This window comes from Mobula birostris, chromosome 20 (genome assembly GCF_030028105.1).
Source record: "Mobula birostris isolate sMobBir1 chromosome 20, sMobBir1.hap1, whole genome shotgun sequence".
Taxonomy (NCBI): Eukaryota; Metazoa; Chordata; class Chondrichthyes; order Myliobatiformes; family Myliobatidae; genus Mobula; species Mobula birostris.
The window spans coordinates 29,331,189-29,354,095 of NC_092389.1; the positions used below are offsets into that span (position 1 = coordinate 29,331,189).

At 43.8% G+C, this 22,907-nt stretch overlaps 1 protein-coding gene across 1 annotated transcript in view; it reads right to left on the minus strand.

The window, feature by feature from the left end:
- The window catches only part of LOC140184948 (V-set and immunoglobulin domain-containing protein 10-like 2), a 98,215-nt gene that overhangs the window by 15,319 nt on the left and 59,989 nt on the right, over window positions 1–22,907 (minus strand). The window contains exons 6-9 of the mRNA XM_072238194.1: window positions 14,945–15,205; window positions 11,662–11,919; window positions 9,243–9,533; window positions 5,068–5,415 (exon numbers count right to left, since the gene is read on the minus strand). Of these exons, the coding sequence (XP_072094295.1) occupies window positions 5,068–5,415; window positions 9,243–9,533; window positions 11,662–11,919; window positions 14,945–15,205 (1,158 nt within the window). The remainder of the gene's footprint in view (window positions 1–5,067; window positions 5,416–9,242; window positions 9,534–11,661; window positions 11,920–14,944; window positions 15,206–22,907) is intronic.

The following is a 22,907-nucleotide window of genomic DNA, read 5'->3' on the forward strand; positions in this document are numbered from 1 at the left end:
CCCTGATGATGGATGCAGCTTTCTTGTGTCAGCGTTCCTTGAGGACGTGCTCAATGGTGGGTAGGGCTTTTCCTGTGATGGACTAGGCTCTATCCACTACTTCTTGTAGGCTCTCCTGTTCTTGGGCATTGGTGTTTCCATACCAGGGACATGATGCGACCAGTCAGGACACTGTCCACTGTGTATCAATAGAAGTTTGTCAAGGTTTTAGGTGATATGCTGAATATGCACAAATGTCTAAGACAGTAGAGATGTTGCCATGGAACCTACGTGTTGGTTCCAAGACAGTTCCTCTGCTATGTTAGCGCTGAGGAATTTGAGGTTACTGACCCTCTCCAATTCCAATCCACTGATGAGGACTGACTCATGGATATCCAGTTCACTCCTCCTATAGCCAATAATCAGCTCTTCGGTTTTGCTGACTTTGAGTGAGAGGTTGTTGCTGTGGCACCATTTAACCAGATTTTCAATCTCCCTGCTATATGCCAATTCATGACTATTTTCAGCCTACGAGAGTGGAGTCATCAGCAAACTTAAATTTGAAAATTGGAGCTGTACTTAGCTTCACAGACATAAGTATAAAGTGAGTAGATCAGGAGGCTGAGCACACAGCCTTGTGTGGCACCTACGCTGATCGTGATTGTGCAGGAGATGTTGTTGCCAATCTGATCTGACTGGGGTCTTCAAGTGAGGAAATCAAGGATCCAGTTGCACAAGGAGATGTCAAGGTCTAGGTCTTGGAGCTCATTGATTAGTTTTGAGGGGATGATAGTGTTGAATACTGTTTTGTAGTCAATGAAGAGCATCCTAATGCATGCTTCTTCACTATTATTGGAATGAGCGGCCAGAAATAGTGGCTAGGCACGCACATTAGCAATATTTAAAAACCATTTTGATAAGTACACAGATAGGAGAGATTTCGAGGTCTACATCCAAACATGGGCAGATGGAACTACCTCGCTGGGCAAGAGAGTCAGCATAGATGAGGTGGGCCAAAGAACTGTATCATTCCATGCTGTATCACTCTATGATTCTATAATTATTTCTCAGTTACTCACAGGACTTCAATCTGGCTATCATCTATCTCGGTAACATCTCTGACTAGGAAAGACTTGGTGCGTATGTTTACTGTATTTCCATAATGTGCCACGTCACATGCTGTACACCAACTATTTTCAGCAACTTTATCAATGACTTTCCTCACAACATAACATCAGAGGAGAGGATGTTTGCTGATGATTATTCAATATTTGGTTTCATTCACAACCCCTCAGGCTGGACAATGTTTATGGACATGTTCATAAATGCTAAGTATAATTTATGCCAGAGAAGAGCTAAGTAATGACCGTCTCTAAAAAGAGATTCCATCCCCTATCCTTGACGTTCAATGACATTACTACTGAGTTTCCCATTGTCAACATCTCTGGGGACTCAACCAGACCACCACATTAAAACTGTGACTACAGGAGTTGTTCAGAAACTGGGCATCCTACAGCAACAAGCTCATTGCTTGGCTCATTAAGAATATTCCACCATCTTCAAGCCAGGAACGTCATCAAATATTCTCCACGTGTCTGGATGTAGCTCCAACACTACCAGCAAGTTACTGTGCATACAAGGTTGTTAATGAATGTATAGACCTAAATTAGTTACCCACCTCCACCATTATAGCTCACAGCCTTCCCTGTGTCTTCCTCCTGAAACAATGGCCTACAAGGCCAAAGTTGTATTCTCCTGCCCCGTGTGTATCGATGTGAGGATGCAATGAGATAGAAATACAGTAGACTCTAGTTAATTGGTTCACAGTGCGACTAGTACATTTTGGCCCAATTAAGCGGCTGTCCCAATTAGCCCAAATTTCATGGAAATAGTTTTAAAAAGACAAACTTCCTTTTAATTGAGTAACAGATTATGTATTTAAATGAAGTATAGAGTAAGTTAGAACACTATCAATATTACTACAGTTCTATAAAACTGTGTATTAGTTCCTAATAGCTATTGATGGAGAAATATATCCAGTGCAGGCTGCTGTGTTCTTTTGATTGAGAGTAAATGAACAAAATCAGCACTTACACTGAGTGCAGGTAATGTTCTGCCTTCATTGCCTTCCTGCATGAAGTAGTGTCATAAACCTCCACTTTTTAATTCGCGTCCATCGGCCCAAATGAATAACATAACACAACCAGACACAACTGACGCTATTTAAAAACTGTTCATTCTAAGCACAGTGTAGTGTCTAATGGCCACACAAGTGCACGAGACTGACACCAGTTAGAAACCGTTGTATCCTCCAAATCATTTTCATTGTATCATTCAAGATGATTGTCGATACCTTCAAATTCTTCATAGCTCCTAACTTGTTTGGAGTAGTGAAATCGTTTCATTTTCATTTCCGGCTGTTTCTGCAATCTCCAACACTGAATGCTTGAAACCACAGTGAGTAAAATGGTTCTGAATTGTCTTACAGCTTACTGTATTTCTTGCCAACTGTCAGTGACAAAGATTACTGTATTTTGAACAGAACCACACGCAATTGATGCTATTTAAAAACTGTTTGCGCTAAGCACAGTGTCGTGTCTAACAACCACACAAGTGCACGTGACTGACACTAATTAAAAACTGTTCAGCAACAGTCTCTTGTCCCAATTAAGCGGCACAGTGTCCCAAATAAACAAAGCAAATCTCAGTACTTTCTCAATTAGCTTTTATTCTTTAAGAGTTGTCCCAAATAAACGGCTTCCCCAATTAACCAATGGCCCAATTAACCAGAATCCACTGTACTATCTATGCCCCAATACTTCATATGTTGTGTGACTCTCTCTTAACCTGAAAACTGATAATCAAACATCAGCAAGAACTCCCTCCCCTTACACACACAGAAATAAAGTGTCAAATGACAGTGCTGGTGTGAAGTGGTACATTGTCAATTTCGAAACAGTGAAGGCCTTGAATTCAGAAGCGAGACTTCACTAAAGTGTGAAGACATGCTCCAGAATTTAAAAGGCTCGTTCCTACTCATGAAGTAGCTCAAATGACCCAGGAGTTTTAAATCAGACAGTTAACAAATTATCATTGAGACACAGTGTGGAGAAGGCCCTTCTGGCCCTTCAAACCGCACCGCCCAGCAGCGCCTGATTTAATTACGGGACAATTTACACTGACCAATTAACCTACCAACCAGTATGTCTTTGGATTTTGGGAGGAAACTAGAGCACCCAGAGGAAACTCACTCAGAGAATGTGCAAACTGCTTACAGACAGCAGTGGGAATTGAACCCAGGTCGCTGGTACTGTAAATTCTTGTGCTAACCACTATGCTACCGTGCTTTCCCATAAGTTATGAAAGAAGTTATGTCCTTCTTTCTCTGTGAATGCAGATGTAAGTGGCCTGGAATATGGGTATGACTGCCACAGCTCTTGTGTTGGGTGCCAACCAACCATAACATTTTGTTCTATTGGTTGTCAGAGACAATGTGATGCCTGCTCCGTCACCCACCAGTGACCTCATTTGCTTGAAGCTGTCAAGGGGAAAATTGTTCATTAGCTGCTCACAAACTTTTAAAATAATGTTCCTTGTATTCTGTGGAATGTTGAGAACTTAAAACACACATCACATCATGAGAATTAAAACTGCCTTCTCCATGAACTTGCAGGAAATTAATATTGATCCCCCACACTATGCCATTTTTTGTACAAGCTTGAATACCCTGAGAATACTTGGGCTCAAAGATTTATGGAAGAAAAGAAACTTATCTCAGCAACCAAACAACCTGAGTACTGGATTAGCTCAGAGTTAGCTCATTAGACATTTAATGACTGGTGTGGGAATGCTGTTATGATATGGACTAGTCACCAAAGTTTTCTAGTTAACTGTAAGCCAATTAGTCAGTTCTATCATGGGCACCAGCCTCTGTAGTATCCAAGACATCGTCAAGGAGCGGTGTCTTAGGAAGGTGACGTCCATCATTAAGGACCCCCATCACCCAGGACATGCCCTCTTCTCATTGTTACCATCAGGTAGGAGATACAGAAGCCTGAAGGCGCACACTCAGTGATTCAGGAACAGCTTCTTCCCCTCTGTCATCCAATTTCTAAATGGACAGTGAACCCATGAACACTACCTCACTACTTTTTTATTTCTGTTATTTTGTACTATTTATTTTAACTTAACTATTTAATAGACGCATATATTTAATGTAACTCAATATTTTCTCTATATTTAAATTATCACGTATTGCAATGTACTGCTGTCGTAAGGTTAACAAATTTCACGACATATGCTGGTGATGTTAAATCTGATTCTGAATATTCTCTCAAAGAGGCACCTGGAGATGGGCAATGAATGTACCTTACCAATCCCGGTATCATCTTGATAACATAAACTGAGAACGTTGTTGTGAAATTATTTTAAATACTTCCAAGCTCTTGTAGGGTTCTCAGTAATATTAACTGTAATGTTAACTGTTAACTGCCAACTATAAAATGGCTTCTCTGAAGTGTAATAATGAAATGGCTTCTTTGTAATGTTAACTATGAGGCAATGTTCTCTGTAGCTAAAATGTTTGGGTTATAGTTATAGAAAATGGAAGGAACTAACCAATGGAAGCTATGTTATTCTATCTGTATGTGTGGGAACCTGGGTCAGTGCGTGGGCTTTTTGGGAGGAGAACCACAGAGGAAGGACGTGCTGGACATGCTCTGGTCGACCACCGTGGTTGGTCCCAGGTGGCGGGTCGAGGAGGTCGGAGGAGATCGAATGGTAGAAAGAAGACCCCGTTAATTGAGCTCCAACGGTTGTGCACGAAATGGTTGAACTCTGATAAGTTTGGCGCCTTTTACTTTCCTTTTATATTGTATCTCTATTAATTACATAGTTCGAGTAAGATTTATAAAGTGTAATCTGTAAATCATATATTATGTCCTGTCTGATATTTGATGTGTGGGTTTGTACCAGGTGGCATGACACAGCAACTACGCAAACGTGAGACACGGTTTGGGGGGCGGACGGGGTTTCCCCTAGACAAACACGAGCCGATAGCCCTGAGCATTACACTCTCTTATGCCCTACCTGGAGTTTTCACTTCTGAAGGATACCCTGTTGTCTTGTGATTGACAGCCAAAATGCGGAAAGCATATAAAACCGTGGGGTCCAGTCCCCCCAGTTTGTGACCTCTAACTGCAGGGTCAATGGCATTGGCAACAACCTGCCAGGGAATGTGTGTGTCGGTGCCAGACTCCAGAAAGTTTCTTCTCAAAGTTTCGCCCCAACCAGCGAAGGAGCGTCTTGCTGGTCTCCTCTGCACCATGAAACCCGTTAGGTCTCCAGAGCCTCGGGTTATCCACTCCAGAACCACCTCAGTGCGCTGGCGGTTGTACAGTAGCTTGCTGATTGTGACATTCGGCGGAGTAGGATACTCTGTGAGCGGAGAGGGAGAAGCACTTTTAGCGCAATAAAATGCAGAGTAAACTCAATCCAGAAAACACCAATATAAGTAATGGAAAATGAAGCCCATCGAGAGATATTATAATACAATCAGAAGAAAGCATTGTACAGGGTCATTTTATCAGGGCAGTGGAATACTGAGAATAACTCATGGTTGGCAATCTGGATGGAGAGGGATTCCAACACGCTCTGGACTCATCATGTAATGTCTCTGGAGTGAATTCTAAACTCAGAGCGTTCAGTTGAAAGCCACAAACAATCTGTTGGAAAAATTCAATGGGTCAATACAAAGGACAGCAGATGCTGGGGTCTGGAGCAACAAGCAGCAGCAGCAGCTGTTGAGGGATACAAATTGTTGGCATTTCAGGTTATAACCCCACATCAGGACTGATTCCAAATTCCATCATCTGCTGTCTCATGTGTCTTCATTGTGATCAAATATCATCTAGCTGAAATGCTGAGATTCTCGGTAACTTTGGCCATCTCCAACGGGATCCCACCACCAAGCACATCTTTCCCTCCCCCCACTTTCTGCTTTCCACAGGGATCGCTCCCTACACACTGCCCTTGTCCACTTATCCCTCCCCACTGATCTCCCTCCTGGCACTTATCCTTCCAAGCGGAACAAATGCCACACCTGCCCTTACGCCTCCTCCCTCACTACCATTCAGGGCCCCAGACGTTCCTTCCAGGTGAGGCGACACTTCACCTGTGGGTCTGTTGGGGTCGTATACTGTATCTGGTGCTCCCGGTGTGGCCTCCTGTATATCGGTAAGACCCAATGTAGTTTGAGAGACCACTTCACTGAGCACCTATGCTCCATTCACCACAAAAAGCGGGATCTTCCGGTGGTCACCCATTGCAATTCTATTTCTCATTCCCACACGTCAGTCTATGGCCTCCTCTACTGCCATGATGCGACCACACTCAGGTTGGAGGAGCAACACTTTATATTCCATCTGGGTAGCCTCCAACCTGATGGCATGAACTTACATTTCTCGAACTTCTGGTAACGCCTCCCCTTCACCATTCCCCATTCCTGTTTCCCTTTCTCATCTTTTTCCTTATCTGCCTATCACCTCCCGCTGGTGCTCCTCCCCTTTCCCCTTTCTTCCTGGCCTTCTGTCCTCTCCTATCAGATTCCCCTCCTCCAGCCTTTTATCTCATTTACCAATCAACCTCCCAGTTCTTTACTTCACTCCTCCCCCTCTCCCAGGTTCACTTCTCACCTACCACCTTGTATTTCATCCTCCCCTCCCCCCACCTTCTTTCTCTGACTTCTCATCATATTCCCCAGTCCTACTGAAGGGTCTTGGCCCAAAACTTCGACTATTTATTCCTTTCCATAGATGCTGCCTGGGTTGCTGTGTTCCTCCAGCATCTTGTGTGTGTTGCCTTGCAGATTTTCTTGTGTTTGTATTAGTATTACAGTTGATTAAAGGGAATTGCAGAAGCATGAGAGAGGAGCTGGCCAAAATTGATTGGAAGAGGATACTAGCAGGGATGATGGCAGAACAGCAATGGCTGGAGTTTCTTGGAACAATTCAGAAGATGTAAGATGGATACATCCTAAAGAAGTTTTCTAAAGAGTAGATGAGGCAACCATAGCTGACAAGGGAAGTTAAAGACAGCATAAAAGCAAAAGAAAGGGCATATAACAGAGCAAAAAAAAAGTAGGAAGCCAGAACATTGGGAAGCTTTTTAAAAACCAGTAGAAGGCAACTAAAAATGCCAAAAGGAGAGGGAATATGAGATATGAAGGCAAGCTAGCCAATACAGTAATATGAAAGATGATACCAAAGATTTTTTTCAGATATATAAAGAGTAAAAGAGATGAGAGTGGATATCGGATTACTGGAAAATGACATTGGAGAAGTCGTAATGGGGGAACAGAGAAAATGTGGACAAACTCAATAAGTATTTTGCATCAGCCTTCACTGTGGAGGACACCACCAGTATGACAGAAATTCGATAGTGTCTGGAGGCACAGGTGAGTATAATTGCTATTACTAAGGAGAACATGCTTGGGAAGCTGAAAAGTCTGAAGGTAGATAAGTCGTCAGGACCAGATGGACGTCACCCCAGGGTTCTGAAAGAGGTAGCTGAAGAGATTGTAGAGGCATTAGTAATGATCTTTCAAGAATCACTAGATAATGGACTGGAAATTGCAAATGTCACTCCACTCTTTAAAAGCCTGCCTGGAACCTGACTTCAGTGGTTAGGAAGATGTTGGAGTCAATTATTAAGGATGAGGTTTCAGGGTTCTTGGAGGCACATGATACGATAGGCTGAAATCAGCATGGTTTCCTAAAGGGGAAATCTTACTTGACAAATCTGTTGAAATTCTTTGAGGGAAGAACAGGCAGGAGAGACGAAGTAGAGTGGCGGATGTTGTTTACTTGGATTTTCAGAAGGCCTTTGACTTTTGCTGCACATGAGGCTGCTAAACACGATAAGAGCCCATGATATCACAGGCAAGATACTAGCATGGATAGAAGATTGCCTAACTGGCAAGAAGCAAAGAGTGTGAATGAAGGGGGCCTTTTCTAATTGGCTGCTGGTGACTAGTGGTATTCCGCAGAGGTCAATGTTGGGACCGCTTCTTTTCATGTTACATGCCAGTGATCTAGATGATAGAATTGGTGGCTTCTTAGCGAGATTTGCAGATAATACAAAGATAGGTGGAGGGGCAGGTCGTGTTGAGGAAGCAGGGAGTCTGCAGAAGGATTGAGAGTAATTAGGAGAATCGGCAAAGAAGTAGCAGATGGAATATAGTGTAGGGAAGTATATGGTCTTGCACTTTGGCAGAAAGAATAAAAACATAGACCATTTTCTAAACGGGGAGTCAATTCAGAAATCGTAGGGACTTGGGAATCCTTGTGCAGGATTTCCTAAAGGTTAACTTGCAGGTTTGGTGAGTGGTAAGGAAGTCAAGTGCAATTTTAGCATTCATTTCGAGAGGACTAGATTATAAAAGCAAGGGGGTAATGGTGAGGCTTTATAAAGCATGGGTCAGACCACACTTGAAGTATTGCGAGCAGTTTTGGGCCACTTTTCTAAGAAAGTATATGCTGGTATTTGAAAGGGTCCAGAGGAGGTTCATGAGAACGTCCTGAGAATGAAAGGGCTAATGTATGGGGACGTTTGATGGCTCTGGTTCTATACTCACTGGAGTTTAGAAGAATGAGGGGGGATCTCATAAAAACCTAACTAATATTGAAAGCCAGAAGGTTGCAAATCTGTGGATTTGATTGCCACAGATGCCTGTGGAGGCCAAGCCAAATATTCAAAGCAGAGTTTGATAGATTTGAGATTAGTAAGGGCATTAAAGGTTACAGGGAGAAAGCAGGAGAATGCGGTAGAGAGGGACAATAAATCAGCCATGATGGAACGGCAGAGCAGATTTGATGGGCCAAGTGGCCTAATTCTGCTCCAATGTCTTATGATCTTATGAATGTACAGAGGTGTATGCACACTCATACAGACACACATAAACATCTATGCACAGGAAGAAATACACGTGCACACACCTTAAACACATAGAGTTATGCACACGTCCCTCACAGACACACACACTCACACTCACACACCCACACATACACACAGAAATGCACCGATTCATGTGCAAGTGTACACTTGTTCACACGTTCACATTTACACAAACACATCTGTACACAAAGATATATACATGCAATCATATACACAATACAATTTCACACTTGCCTACGTACACTGCATGCATACAAAAGGAAGGGAAGGTTACAAATCAATCTAGCAAACACTGGGAAAAGCTCCCTCACTCTTCACGTGGAGGTTGATGCCAGTGGTCGAACTCCCCACCACGTTGCTTGCTGTGCACCAATACGATCCATTGTCATTGTCTCCATCTATCTCCCGAACAGTTAGGTTTGACCAGAAGGCCTCCTGATGAAGCAGATACTTCCTAGGTTTTAGCCAAATGCTTTCGTTCCTGTTGTTGTGCCAAGTGATCTCGGAGGAGGGGTAGGCGGCTCTAAGAATGCAGGTCAGGTGGACATCACTCCCCTCGAAAACAGTTACAATATTTCTCGGGGTGAGCAGTTCGGGGGCCTCTGCAACCAGAATAAACACAGCCAATTATCACTCTCAATAACATCTTGGCTCCACTTACGGACACCAACCTCACAAAAAAAGCCTTTGCTGGTCTTAAGCTTTTTCAACGTAGATGGCCTGAAGTCTGACAGCCTTATTTAGGTCACCTCCAAATGTCATATTTTGCAACAAGTGCACCCATCTTCCTAAGTGTGTCCTCATTATTTTAGATGAGTGTCCCCATCTGTGGCAGGAACGTCAGAATCAAAGCTTACAGAGGCTCTGTGAGGCTTTAATAAAATGGGGATGATTTAGTTAGAAAGTTCAGGAAAAAATGGTAAATATAAATAAAACTCTAATGCCTGATGCTGTAACGCAGCGGGCAGTCCCTTGGGATTTCTGAGACATTTCCATATCTCTAAAGGAAGTTTCCTGTGATATCATCAGCTGTTTACAGGGTGTGCACCAAGGAATGTGGTGGGGAGCCTCTTCCCCAGTAACTATTCCCATAGCTAGTTAGATTTGAATGGTGTGGACTGGCAGGATAATTGGCCACTATACATGGCCACAGTTTGTAGGTGAGGGTTCTTCTCCAAGGATCTTCATCTTGTCATTTGGAGAGGCTTATGAGTTCCTGAGATCCCAAGAGTGATGGCGCCTGAAGCTTTAGCTCCTGGTCGGGTCGCCCATGGCGATAAGGTCAAGGGGGAGGCTCCAGACAGAGAACGGTCCACCCAGGACCTCAGCAGTGGAGCTGGCAGAGGATGGTGACACACCACAATGATAGTTGCGGTGGAGGAAACTGCAGCAATGAAGGATCCCCAGTCATCTTGCACTCCGTGCTACTGGACCCTGACCTTGATTTGTCAAAGACTGTGTGGTGGCTGCCCGTGCATCAGCCTCGCCACGTTAAACTAAGCCAACACAGACGTTCTCCATTGAGGGAATAACCCCTTAGGAGAACATCAGACTCAACTTAAATGATTGCACTACTAGGTGAGTGTTAGAATCTGGTGGGAGGGGGTGAATTGTTGAGAATGAAGAGAGAAGAAAATGGGATCAGTCTAAATGAGTGGTTGATGGCAAGCACAGCCTTGGTGGGCCATAGTGTTTCTTTCCATGCTGTCCAAATCGATGACACGATGATTCTCTTTCTGTGTAAGTATGTGGATAAGTGTGTATGTCATCTTTCCATATGGATGAGTGCACATATTTATGCATGCATATGTAACTATGTGTATTTAATCAAAATGTGGGACTTTTATCTGAAAAGATTGGAATCATGGATTAGAGAATATCTACAAACGTAGAATCTTTTTCGCTACATGTTAATACCGGATATCCCACCTCTCCTGGAAGTTCCAGGAGTCTCCCGCATAATAGTGGCTCCCTGATGCCCGCAAATTATATACAATATCCCGGAAATCAATTTTTTTGAGAGCGAACAAGTGAGAGAGTGCGAAAGCGAGAGAGAGAAAGCAAGAGAGAGCACAAGAGAGCGACCATGAGAGCGACCACAAGAGCGAGAAAGCGCGCAAGCGAGAGAGAGAGAGCGCAAGAGCGACCACGAGAGAGAGCGAGAGCGAGAGAGCACGTGAATGAGAGAGTGAGAGAGAGAGCACGAGAGAGAGAGAGAGAGCGAGAGTGAGCCACGGCAGGGTGTTCCGAAAAAAGAAAATATAAAACATACGTCACCCCAGATTACCTCAAAGTGTACCCCTGCCTAATAGGGGTCAAAATAATGACAGTGTTGCTCGCTGCACTGTTTGCAACAGTGGCTTTTCTATTGCCCATGGTGGGTTAAGACTGAGGTGAGTTTAACAGGTGTCATTCGTTCATTAGCATAGCTAATGTTATTTAAACTAGCTGGCTCGCTGCTAAGGAGCTACTCTATTGCAGACATCTCACCTCTCCCGGAAGTTCCAGGAGTCTCCCACAAATTGATGGTGCTACCTCCCTGAAACGAGTTTTTGCAGGGTGGGATGTCTGTAATACCTGCTCAGGTCAGTCCTTCAAATAAAGTGAGGAGTTAGGTAAAATAATAGTCAAAGATGAACCATTTCACTACAGGTTAATAGAAGCTTTAAGTTCATGTCTAAAATCAGTGATTAATTATAAAAGAATGCTTTTCCAGGAAGTGCTCCTTACCTAGTTGGATATTGCAGGACCTACTTCTGGTCAAAGGATGTGTTGCTTGGCAGATGAACTCCTTGCCATCGTACGTTGGACTCGACTTTAGCACTTGGTTGTTGATGGATCGTTCAGCCTTTCCCAAGAAGCTGCTTCTCCAGTCTTTCCACTGCAGTGAAGCCTGCGGTAGGCCTCCTTCCCAACTACATGACAGCATAGTGTATGCTAAGTTTTTCACACCAGTCGCTGAACATTTGGGTCTCCCTTCAGGCAACACTAGCCAGTAATAAAAACACAAGCAAACTTTAAAATCACTTTAGTCATTCACTCAGAATTAGATTTATTGTCAATTTAGTGCAGTACTGTGCAGAATTCTTAGGCACATTCATAAAACTAGGGTGCCTAAGACTTTTACACAGTACTGTAGTAATTTTATGTATTACACTGTACTGCTGCCACAAAAAAAAACAAATTTCATGACATATGTGAGTGATGATAAACCTGATTCTGATATGGGACTCTGTTGTGGACTGACAGTGGGAAGGTGGCAGGGAGAGGGGTATCACGGTTGGGAAAAGTGGAAGGGAGCATTCTGTAACGATCAATAAACCAACTGTTTGGAATGAAATGACTTTGACTGGTGTCTCAGGGTTGGGTGAGTCTACACTCGCGCCACCCCCTGCCCCGGCACTCTTTCTCTGCCAACTGTCCCACACCCATCCCACAACACTCCACCCTCACCATTCCCAACGTCATTTGCTCCCACCAGATTTACAAACTCGCTCTCCACTCCACGTTGACAAATACAGTACTGTGCAAAAGTCTTAGGCACTTAAGCTATATATGTTTTGCACAGTACTGTAGATGATGTGAAATGTGTTATTCTGCAGCAGCAAATACAGTGCAAAGACGTAAAATTGATATAAATTACAAAAGTAAGTACATTGAGCCAAAGAAAGGGAAAATCAAGTAGCGCTATGGGTTCGTAGACCATTCATGAATCTGATAGCAAAGGGGAAGAAGCTGTTCCCAAATCATTGAGTGTGTGTCTTCAGGCTCCTGTACCTCCTCTTTGATGGTAGTAATGAGAAGAGGGCATGTCCTGGGTGATGAGGGCCCTTACTGATGGATGCCACCTTCTTGAGGCATGGCCTCGTGAAGATGTCCTCAGTGGTCAAGAGGGTTGTGTCTGTGATAGATCTGGCTGCGTCTACAACCTCTGTAGTACACACAAAGTGGCAGCATTTAAGAGCAAGTTGAGTTTATAAAGGGTCTTGATAGGGTGGGAGTTCTCTCTTGTGGGTAAACTTAAATTAGGATCACTGTTTAAAAATAACAGATAGCCTACTTAAAAGCCAAAACATTTTCTGTCAGTGGTTGTAAGCCTTTGGATATCTTTTCCTCATAAGGTGGTGGAAGCAGGCCTTAAATAGATTCTTAATAAGCAAGGGGGAGGTGGGGTCAGAAGTAAGCAAGAATGTGGAGTTGAAGTTACAGCCAATTCAGCCATGAAAGTATCAAATGGCAGAACAGACTTAAGGGGCTAAAGGGCTTCTCTTCCTCATCTGAAAGTTCATATGTCCATCTGTAAGATCCCTCTGACTGAATCCCAGTCTTTTTAGAATCTCTCCCCTACCACTTCTGAAAGGATTTATGTCCACAACACATGTCCAATTCCCATTGGCAGTTTTGCTTCACTTGCAGTTCGGGATGTGATAAATAAAAGTGCATAGAACTCTAAAAAAAATTACCACAGAGAATGAGGTGATTCAACCTGTTACACAGGCTAAAGCCAAAAAAATGACCCTCCCAGTCCAGTCCCTCTCGCTATTTCTCAGTTCATGGTAATGACTGATGGACCCTCAAGCAAACGTTTTGTAAAGCAGCAATTGCTTCTCCCTCTACCAACCCCGGCACTCAAAATCCCACCCCAACAATGCACCACCCTTCCAATCCTTAAAATGAAATTTGTTTTCACTAAAATTCATGCATCCTTCCCATTGGTCAACTTACTCTATGAACTGTAAAGTCGTTAACATAGAAAAGCTACAGCACAATACAGGCCCTTCGGCCCACAATGTTGTGCCGAACATGTCCTTACCTTAGAAATTATCTAGGGTTACCTATAGCCCTCTATTTTTCTAAGCTCCATGTACCTGTCCAGGAGTCTCTTAAAAGACCTTATCATATCCGCCTCCACCACCATTGTTGACAGCCCATTCCACGCACTCACTACTCTCTGCGTAAAAACTTACCCCTGACATCTCCTCTGTACCTACTTCCAAGCACCTTAAAACTGTGCCCTCTCGTGCTAGCCATTCCAGCCCAGGGAAAAAGCCTCTGACTATCCACACGCTCAATGCCTGTCATCATCTTATATACCTCTATCAGGTCACCTCTCATCCTCCGTCGCTCCAAGGAAAAAAGGCCGAGTTCACTCAACCTATTCTCATAAAGCATGCTCCCCAATCCAGGCAACATCATTGTAAATCTCCTCTGCACCCTTTCTATGGCTTCCACATCCTTCCTGTAGTGAGACGACCAGAACTGAACACAGTACTCCAAGTGGGGTCTGACCAGGGTCCTCTATAGCTGCAACATTACCTCTCGGCTCCTAAACTCAATCCCTTGATTGATGAAGGCCAATGCACTGTATGCTTTCTTAACCACAGAGTCAACCTGTGCAGCAGCTTTGAGTGTCCTATTGTCTCAGACCCCAAGATCCCTCTGATCCTCCACACTGCCAAGAGTCTTACCATTAAAACTTAATACTTACCATTTAATTAACGTTAAAAGGTTAAACCATTTGGAGTTTAGAAAAATGAATGGTGACCGTATTCATGTAAGATTCTAACGGAACTGGCAGAGTAGAATTGAAGATGGCTCCACCAGACGGAAAGACACAAACCAGGGAACATAGCCGCAAAATTCATTCAGAGAAAAGGTGCACAGAAGATTCTTTTCTCAGAGGATAGTGAATCTGAAGGGGATTTGAGTGTATTGGGAAACTGACACAGAAGAGGTGTTGAGGCCAACGTGTTGAACTGTGGGACAGACGTGCGGGGCCTGGTAGTTGACTCCTCCTCCTACTTGCTCAAGTCCAGTGATTCCATTTGGCAATTGTGTATTGGATGAGCATTGTACAAGCTTCCCATAAATAATCAGCAACTTCCAAAAAGAGAGGAAGGAAGTGGGAACGGGTGGGCATTGGGGTCAGGAGTGATGGGTGGTGATGGGAATGGGTGCGGGAAGAGCATTTTCTATCCAGGCCAGTAGTTATAAGTGAACCAGTTCTACTCACGTGCAGTAGTTTTGCAGGACCAGTCTGCCCTCAGGGCTGGGTGAGATGGTCTGCAGGCATAAGTACTGTTGTGTGATGTCTTCTGGCCCGGTATTACTCTTGAGACACTGGATCTTCCCTCTGCATCGAAACCGTCGCTCACCATATTAACCCACTGAAGAGTCGCTGGCGGGTCTCCACCTTCCCAAGAGCACCACAGAGCAATATCCTGATTATCATTAACAGAGAGCACGGTGCAGATCGGCCTCCCTGCTGGCAGATCTATACATGGTATGAAGGACTAAAGAAATTAGTGACACCAAATCAGTGGACACCCAGCGAGCAAATCAGAAGCTCGTCCTACCTTCACTCTTTCTGCTGCCTCTTCCCATTTACAATTAGCTGCCAGACAATGAAGAGAACCTGGGTATTACAGATGGTGAACATGAACAGACCAAAGAGGAAGATGATAATGTAAGAATTAGAGGAGATAAGTCGGTCTGTAGAGATTATCCTGTCTCTTTGTCAAACCCTGTAAGGTGCTCTCCTCCTTGAATTCTTACTGTTTCTCTGCAACTCCTAATACTACCATTTCACCAAAGCAGCTATACCTTTTTTAACAGCTTCAATTAACTGGACAAATGTAGCCTTAGGAATGAGCAAATCACAGAATTATAGTCCTTTGTCAGCAGGATTATTTTCTGTATTTGCTACTAAAATGAATAAATATGCTACGGTTCATGCCAACCCTACCTTCCTGGCAATCAAAAGTGACCCAGCTGTAGTGTAGAGTTATAACTATTACTGTATTACAGAGTTTCAAAAACTCCCTACTAATTTTTTAATTAGTTTTCATCCAACAGTTTTAATACCAAAAGTTTTAATGAAACAACCCATTTTAAATGTTTAAAAATTAGATAACTCTTGTCTACAATGAGAAAAAAATCACATAAATGTCAGAGTGTTTTTTCCACTTGTCCATCCTTTGTCAGACACAGGGTGGGTTAGGCAGAGTAACACAGACAAACAGGTGCACCAGTTCCAATCCTAATGTGATAAAGGTCAGAAAAATGTCTACATCCCATGGTGAATCCATACTGCCTCTCTGCCAGTGTAGCTGTGAACTGCATCCAATATCATGGACGAGAACACATAAACAAATGGCATATAGCCTATCATTGACAAAGACATCAATTTTCATGAAAAGCATGACCAGTGATGACTGATATGCCTTGGAGGCACACATTTCAATTACAAGTATCTGGTGTCCTTGCAAAATCCAATTTTATACCACATGATTTTTTTTTAGCGGGGTTCCTTTGGTAATTTTTCTTTGCTCAGTGATAGCCCTGTGACTTGCTTGGGTCCCTAACATGTATGGGCTCAGGTCCCTTGCAGGGTCCTGCAAGAATAAATGCCATCAAGGCATTAAAGAGAATTCCTTGCTGTTCACAGGCTCACTGACATTCATTTGATAATGGACAAGGCTTTGGTTTAAATCTCATCTGAAAGGTGCTACCTCTAACAGTGTCCTATTAGTACGTACCGGGAAGCTGGATGTGCCTGAAGCTGGGTCTCTGTGTTAAGACTGAAAACAGCAGACTAAGAACTGTAGGGAAACAAAGAAGTCTATGTTCCTTTAGGCCTTAGTCAGTGCCCAAACACAAAACATTATCACAAAGTTAATGGTCTTCATCTCAAAGAGGAAGAAACCATTATTGAATTGTACTGAGCTTCAGTCACACCCCTACCTGGGAAATGCAAGACTAGCACTTTCTTGAGGTTGGGACAATTGAAGAATGTTGTTCAAGCATAGAATATTATTAAGAATAATACCATTATTAAAGATAAGGTTTTGGGTTACTTGGAGGCACATGATAAAATAGGTTGAAGTCAGCATGATTTCCTGAAGGTAAATTGCCTGACAAATCTGTTGGAATTCTTTGAGGAAACAACAGGCAGAATAGACAAAGGAGAGTCAGTGGATGTTGCTTACATGGATTTCCGGAAGGCCGTTGACTATGTGTCGCACATGAGGCTGCTAAACAAGGTAAGTGCCCATGGTCTTACAGGAAAGATACTAACATCGATATAGGATTGGCTGACTGGCAGGAGGCAAAGAGTGGAATAAAGGGAATCTATTCTGGATAGCTGCTGGTGACTGGTGGTATTCTGCAGGGTCAGTGTTGGGTCTGTTTCTCTTCACGTTACATTGCAGAGCTGATGGCTTTGTGGCCAAGCTTGTGGATAATATGAAGATAAGTGGAGAGGCAGGTAGTATTGAGGAAACAGGGAGTCTGCAGAAGGACTTGGACAGATTGGGGGAATGGGCAAAGAAGTGGCAGGTGGAATATAGTGTAAGGAAGTGTATGATCGTGAAGGTAGAAGGAATAGACTAAAATAAAAAATAGACTATTTTCTAAACGGGTAGCAAAGGGACTTGGGAGTCCTTGTGCAGAGTCCCCCAAGGGTTAACTTGCAAGTTGAGTTGGTAGTAAGAAAAGCAAATCCAACATTGCCATTCATTTCAAGAGGACTGGAATATAAAAGCAAGGATGTAAAGCTAAGGCTTGTTTAGGCTTTAGTCAGACCACACTTGGGGTATCGTGAGCAGTTTTGGGTCACTTATCTAAGAAAGGATGTGCTGTCATTGGAGAAGGTTCAGAGGCAGTTCACAAGAATGATCTCAGAAATAAAAAGATTAACACACGAGCAGCATTTCATGGCTCTGGGCTTATACTTGCTGGAGCTTAGAAGAATGAAGGGGGATTTCATTGAAACCTAGCGAATACTGAAAGACCTAGATAGACTGGACTTGGAGAGGATGTTTCCAATAGTAGGGTGGGGGGGCCAAAGGGCACAGCCTCAGAATACAAAAACATCCTTTTAGAACAGAGTTAAGGAGGAAGTTCTTTAGCCAGAGTCTGGTGAATGTGTGGAATTTATTGCCACAGATTGCTGTGGAGTCCGTGGGTATATTTAAAGCAGAGGCTGATCGATTAGTAAGGGTATCAAAGATTACGGTAAGAAGGCAGAATAATGCGGCTGAGAGGGATAATATATCAGGAATGATGGAACAATAGAGAAGACTCAATGAGTCGAAAGGCCTAATTCTGCTCTAATATCTTACGGTTTTATGGTCTAATATATTTCATGCAGAGAGCAGGAAAACTGGGACAAGGGTACATCATGCTAATGTTTTCCTGATACACAGCTTTGACCCAATACTTTGACAATTCCTTTCCATCCACAGATGCTGCTCAAGCCATTATGGTCCTCCAGCAGATTGTTTGTTGCTCCAGATTCCAGCATCTGTAGTCTATAGTCTCCAGTGTCTCCCATGTTGTAGTTAAAGCCAGGTCATCCAGGAATGAAGCCAGGAAGCTGTCCTTCACAGGTATTGTAGGGATCTGAAAATCTCCTTCTCAAAATGTCGGGTGCCATTTCACAATTGTAATTGAAATGTTATGTTTTCATGGCGAAGGTAATAAGGAGTACATAGAACATAGAACATAGAATAGTACAGCACAGTACAGGCCCTTCGGCCCACAATGTTGTGCCGACCCTCAAACCCTGCCTCCCATATAAGCCCCCACCTTAAATTCCTCCATATACCTATCTAGTAGTCTCTTAAACTTCACTAGTGTATCTGCCTCCACCACTGACTCAGGCAGTGTATTCCACGCACCAACCACTCTCTGAGTGAAAAACCTTCCTCTAATATCCCCCTTGAAATTCCCACCCCTTACCTTAAAGCCATGTCCTCTTGTATTGAGCAGTGGTACCCTGGGGAAGAGGCGCTGGCTGTCCACTCTATCTATTCCTCTTATTATCTTGTACACCTCTATCATGTCTCGTCTCATCCTCCTTCTCTCCAAAGAGTAAAGCCCTAGCTCCCTTAATCTCTGATCATAATGCATACTCTCGAAACCAGGCAGCATCCTGATAAATCTCCTCTGTACCCTTTCCAATGCTTCCACATCCTTCCTATAGTGAGGCAACCAGAACAGGATACAGTACCCCAAGTGTGGCCTAACCAGAGTTTTATAGAGCTGCATCATTACATCGCGACTCTTAAACTCTATCCCTCGACTTATGAAAGCTAACACCCCATAAGCTTTCTTAACTACCCTATCCACCTGTGAGGCAACTTTCAGGGATCTGTGGACATGTACCCCCAGATCCCTCTGCTCCTCCACACTACCAAGTATCCTGCCATTTACTTTGTACTCTGCCTTGGAGTTTGTCCTTCCAAACTGTACCACCTCACACTTCTCCGGGTTGAACTCCATCTGCCACTTCTCAGCCCACTTCTGCATCCTATCAATGTCTCTCTGCAATCTTTGACAATCCTCTACACTATCTGCAACACCACCAACCTTTGTGTCATCTGCAAACTTGCCAACCCACCCTTCTACCCCAACATCCAGGTTGTTAATAAAAATCACGAAAAGTAGAGGTCCCAGAACAGATCCTTGTGGGGCACCACTAGTCACAATCCTCCAATCTGAATGTACTCCCTCCACCACCACCCTCTGCCTTCTGCAGGAAAGCCAATTCTGAATCCACCTGGCCAAACTTCCCTGGATCCCATGACTTCTGACTTTCTGAATAAGCCTACCGTGTGGAACCTTGTCAAATGTCTTATTAAAATCCATATAGATCACATCCACTGCACTACCCTCATCTATATGCTTGGTCACCTCCTCAAAGAACTCTATCAGGCTTGTTAGACACGATCTGCCCTTCACAAAGCCATGCTGACTGTCACTGATCAGACCATGATTCTCTAAATGCCCAGAGATCCTATCTCTAAGAATCTTTTCCAACAGCTTTCCCACCACAGACGTAAGGCTCACTGGTCTATAATTACCCGAACTATCCCTACTACCTTTTTTGAACAAGGGGACAACATTCGCCTCCCTCCAATCCTCCAGTACCATTCCTGTGGACAACGAGGACATAAAGATCCTAGCCAGAGGCTCAGCAATCTCTTCCCTCACCTCGTGGAGCAGCCTAGGGAATATTCCGTCAGGCCCCGGGGACTTATCCGTCCTAATGTATTTTAACAGCTCCAACACCTCCTCTCCCTTAATATCAACATGCTCCAGAACATCTATCTCACTCATATTGTCCTCACCATCATCAAGTTCCCTCTCATTGGTGAATACCGGAGAGAAGTATTCATTGAGGACATCGCTCACTTCAACAGCCTCCAGGCACATGTTCCCACCTTTATCTCTAATCAGTCCTACCTTCACTCCTGTCATCCTTTTGTTCTTCACATAATTGAAGAATGCCTTGCGGTTTTCCTTTACCCTACTCACCAAGGCCTTCTCATGCCCCCTTCTTGCTCTTCTCAGCCCCTTCTTAAGCTCCTTTTTTGCTTCCCTATATTCCTCAATAGACCCATCTGATCCTTGCTTCCTAAACCTCATGTATGCTGCCTTCTTCCACCTGACTAGATTTTCCACCTCACTTGTCACCCATGGTTCCTTCACCCTACCATTCTTTATTTTCCTCACCGGGACAAATTTATCCCTAACATCCTGCAAGAGATCTCTAAACATCGACCACATGTCCATAGTACATTTCCCTACAAAAACATCATCTCAATTCACACCTGCAAGTTCTAGCCTTATAGCCTCATAATTTGCCCTTCCCCAATTAAAATTTTTCCTGTCCTCTCTGATTCTATCCTTTTCCATGATAATGCTAAAGGCCAGGGAGCGATGGTCACTGTCCCCCAGATGCTCACCCACTGAGAGATCTGTGACCTGACCCGGTTCATTACCTAGTACTAGATCTAGTATGGCATTCCCCCTAGTCAGCCTGTCCACATACTGTGACAGGAATCCATCCTGGACACACTTAACAAACTCTGCCCCATCTAAACCCTTGGAACTAATCAGGTGCCAATCAATATTAGGGAAGTTAAAGTCACCCATGATAACAACCCTGTTATTTTTGCACCTTTCCAAAATCTGCCTCCCAATCTGTTCCTCTGTATCTCTGCTGCTACCAGGGGGCCTATAGAATACCCCCAATAGAGTAACTGCTCCCTTCCTGTTCCTGACTTCCACCCATACTGACTCAAAAGAGGATCCTGCTACATTACCCACCCTTTCTGTAGCTGTAATAGTGTCCCTGACCAGTAATGCCACCCCTCCTCCCCTTTTTCCGCCCTCTCTATCCCTTTTAAAGCACTGAAATCCAGGAATATTGAGAATCCATTCCTGCCCTGGTGCCAGCCAAGTCTCTGTAATGGCCACTACATCATAATTCCATGTATGTATCCAAGCTCTCAGTTCATCACCTTTGTTCCTGATGCTTCTTGCATTGAGGTACACACATTTCAGCCCTTCTACCTTACTGTCTTTACACCGTTTATTCTGCTTCTCTTTCCTCAAAGCCTCTCTATATGTTAGATCTGGCTTTACTCCATGCACTTCTTTCACTGCTCTATCGCTCTGGGTCCCATCCCCCTTGCAAATTAGATTAAACCCTCCCAAACCATGCTAGCAAAACTACCTGCAAGGATATTGCTCCCTCTCAAGTTCAGGTGCAACCCATCCAATCTGTACAGGTCCCACCTTCCCCAGAAGAAATCCCAATGATCTAAAAATCTAAAACCCTGCTCCCTACACCAACTCCTCAGCCACGCATTCAACTGCCATCTCCTCCAACTCTTACCATCTCTGTCACGTAGCACTGGCAGCAATCCTGAGAACATCACCCTTGAGGTCCTGTTCTTCAGCCTTCTGCCTAGTTCCCGAAACTCACACTTCAAGACCTCATCCCTCTTCCTGCCTATGTCATTGGTCCCACCATGTATCACAACTTCTGGTTGCTTTCCCTCTCGTACCAGGATGTCGTGCACCCAGTCAGAGACATCCCGGACCCTGGCACCCGGGAGGCAACAAACCATGCGGGTGTCCTTCTCACGTCCACAAAATCTCCTGTCTGCTCCCCTGACTATAGAGTCTCTAATGACGACAGCTCTCCTCTTCTCCGTCCCACGCTTCTGCACCACCAGGTCAGACTCAGTGCTGGAGGCCCTGCCACTGTGGCTCACACCTGGTCGGTCGTCCCTGCTAACAGTATCCAGGACGGTAAACTTATTATCCAGGGGAATGGCTACAGGGGTGCTCTGCACTACCTGTCTGCTCACCTTCGCTTTCCCCCCTCTGACTGTCACCCAACGACCTGCTTCCGACAGCCTAGGTGTGACTACCTCCCTGTACGTATGTCATCTGTGATCTAATGGAATGGTAGAACTGGGTTAAGAGCCAGATAGCCTGCTCCTGCTTATATGAGCTGAGGACATCAAGATGATGAAAGTGCAAGCAAATAAATTGCCTCATGCACTAATACTCATTGTGTACTCAAGGTTAAATTTGAAACTTGAGAAAACAACTGCTATGACTTATCTGCAAGCTGAGTAAACAAAGGCTCAAGACTAAATAGCTCTTCATCCTCAAACACAAGCTCAGGAACACAGATCACATTTGTCTCAATAATAACCAAATGTAAATCTTAACAATATTATGAACTTCTATGAGAGCATGGTTGACCCTCGGGGTGAGAGCTATTAAATCTCTTCTCTAGAATTCAAATCCTTTATTTGCTTCATCCCTCCATATATCTACAGCCATCTCCATTCTTCCAATAATGAGGCCCTTGTGTTCCTTTAATTCTACCTGGTTTCCTTTGTTATGCCCTTGTTCTTGGAATTTCCTCTCTAAATCTCCGCAACCCTTCACCATTCCATGATCCTTTAAAACAATCACAAAACCTAACATGTTTACCAACTTTTGGTCTTATTCCCATATTTAGTGAGTTGGTTTTAGTTTGTGTCTGATAATGTTCAAATGGAATTCTTTGGAACAATTTACAAATTTAAGGGAACTGTGAGAATGAAGTTTGTGCTATAGAAACAAATACACTTGCATTGAATCTTTGGGGGTCTTGATACCTGTCTGTA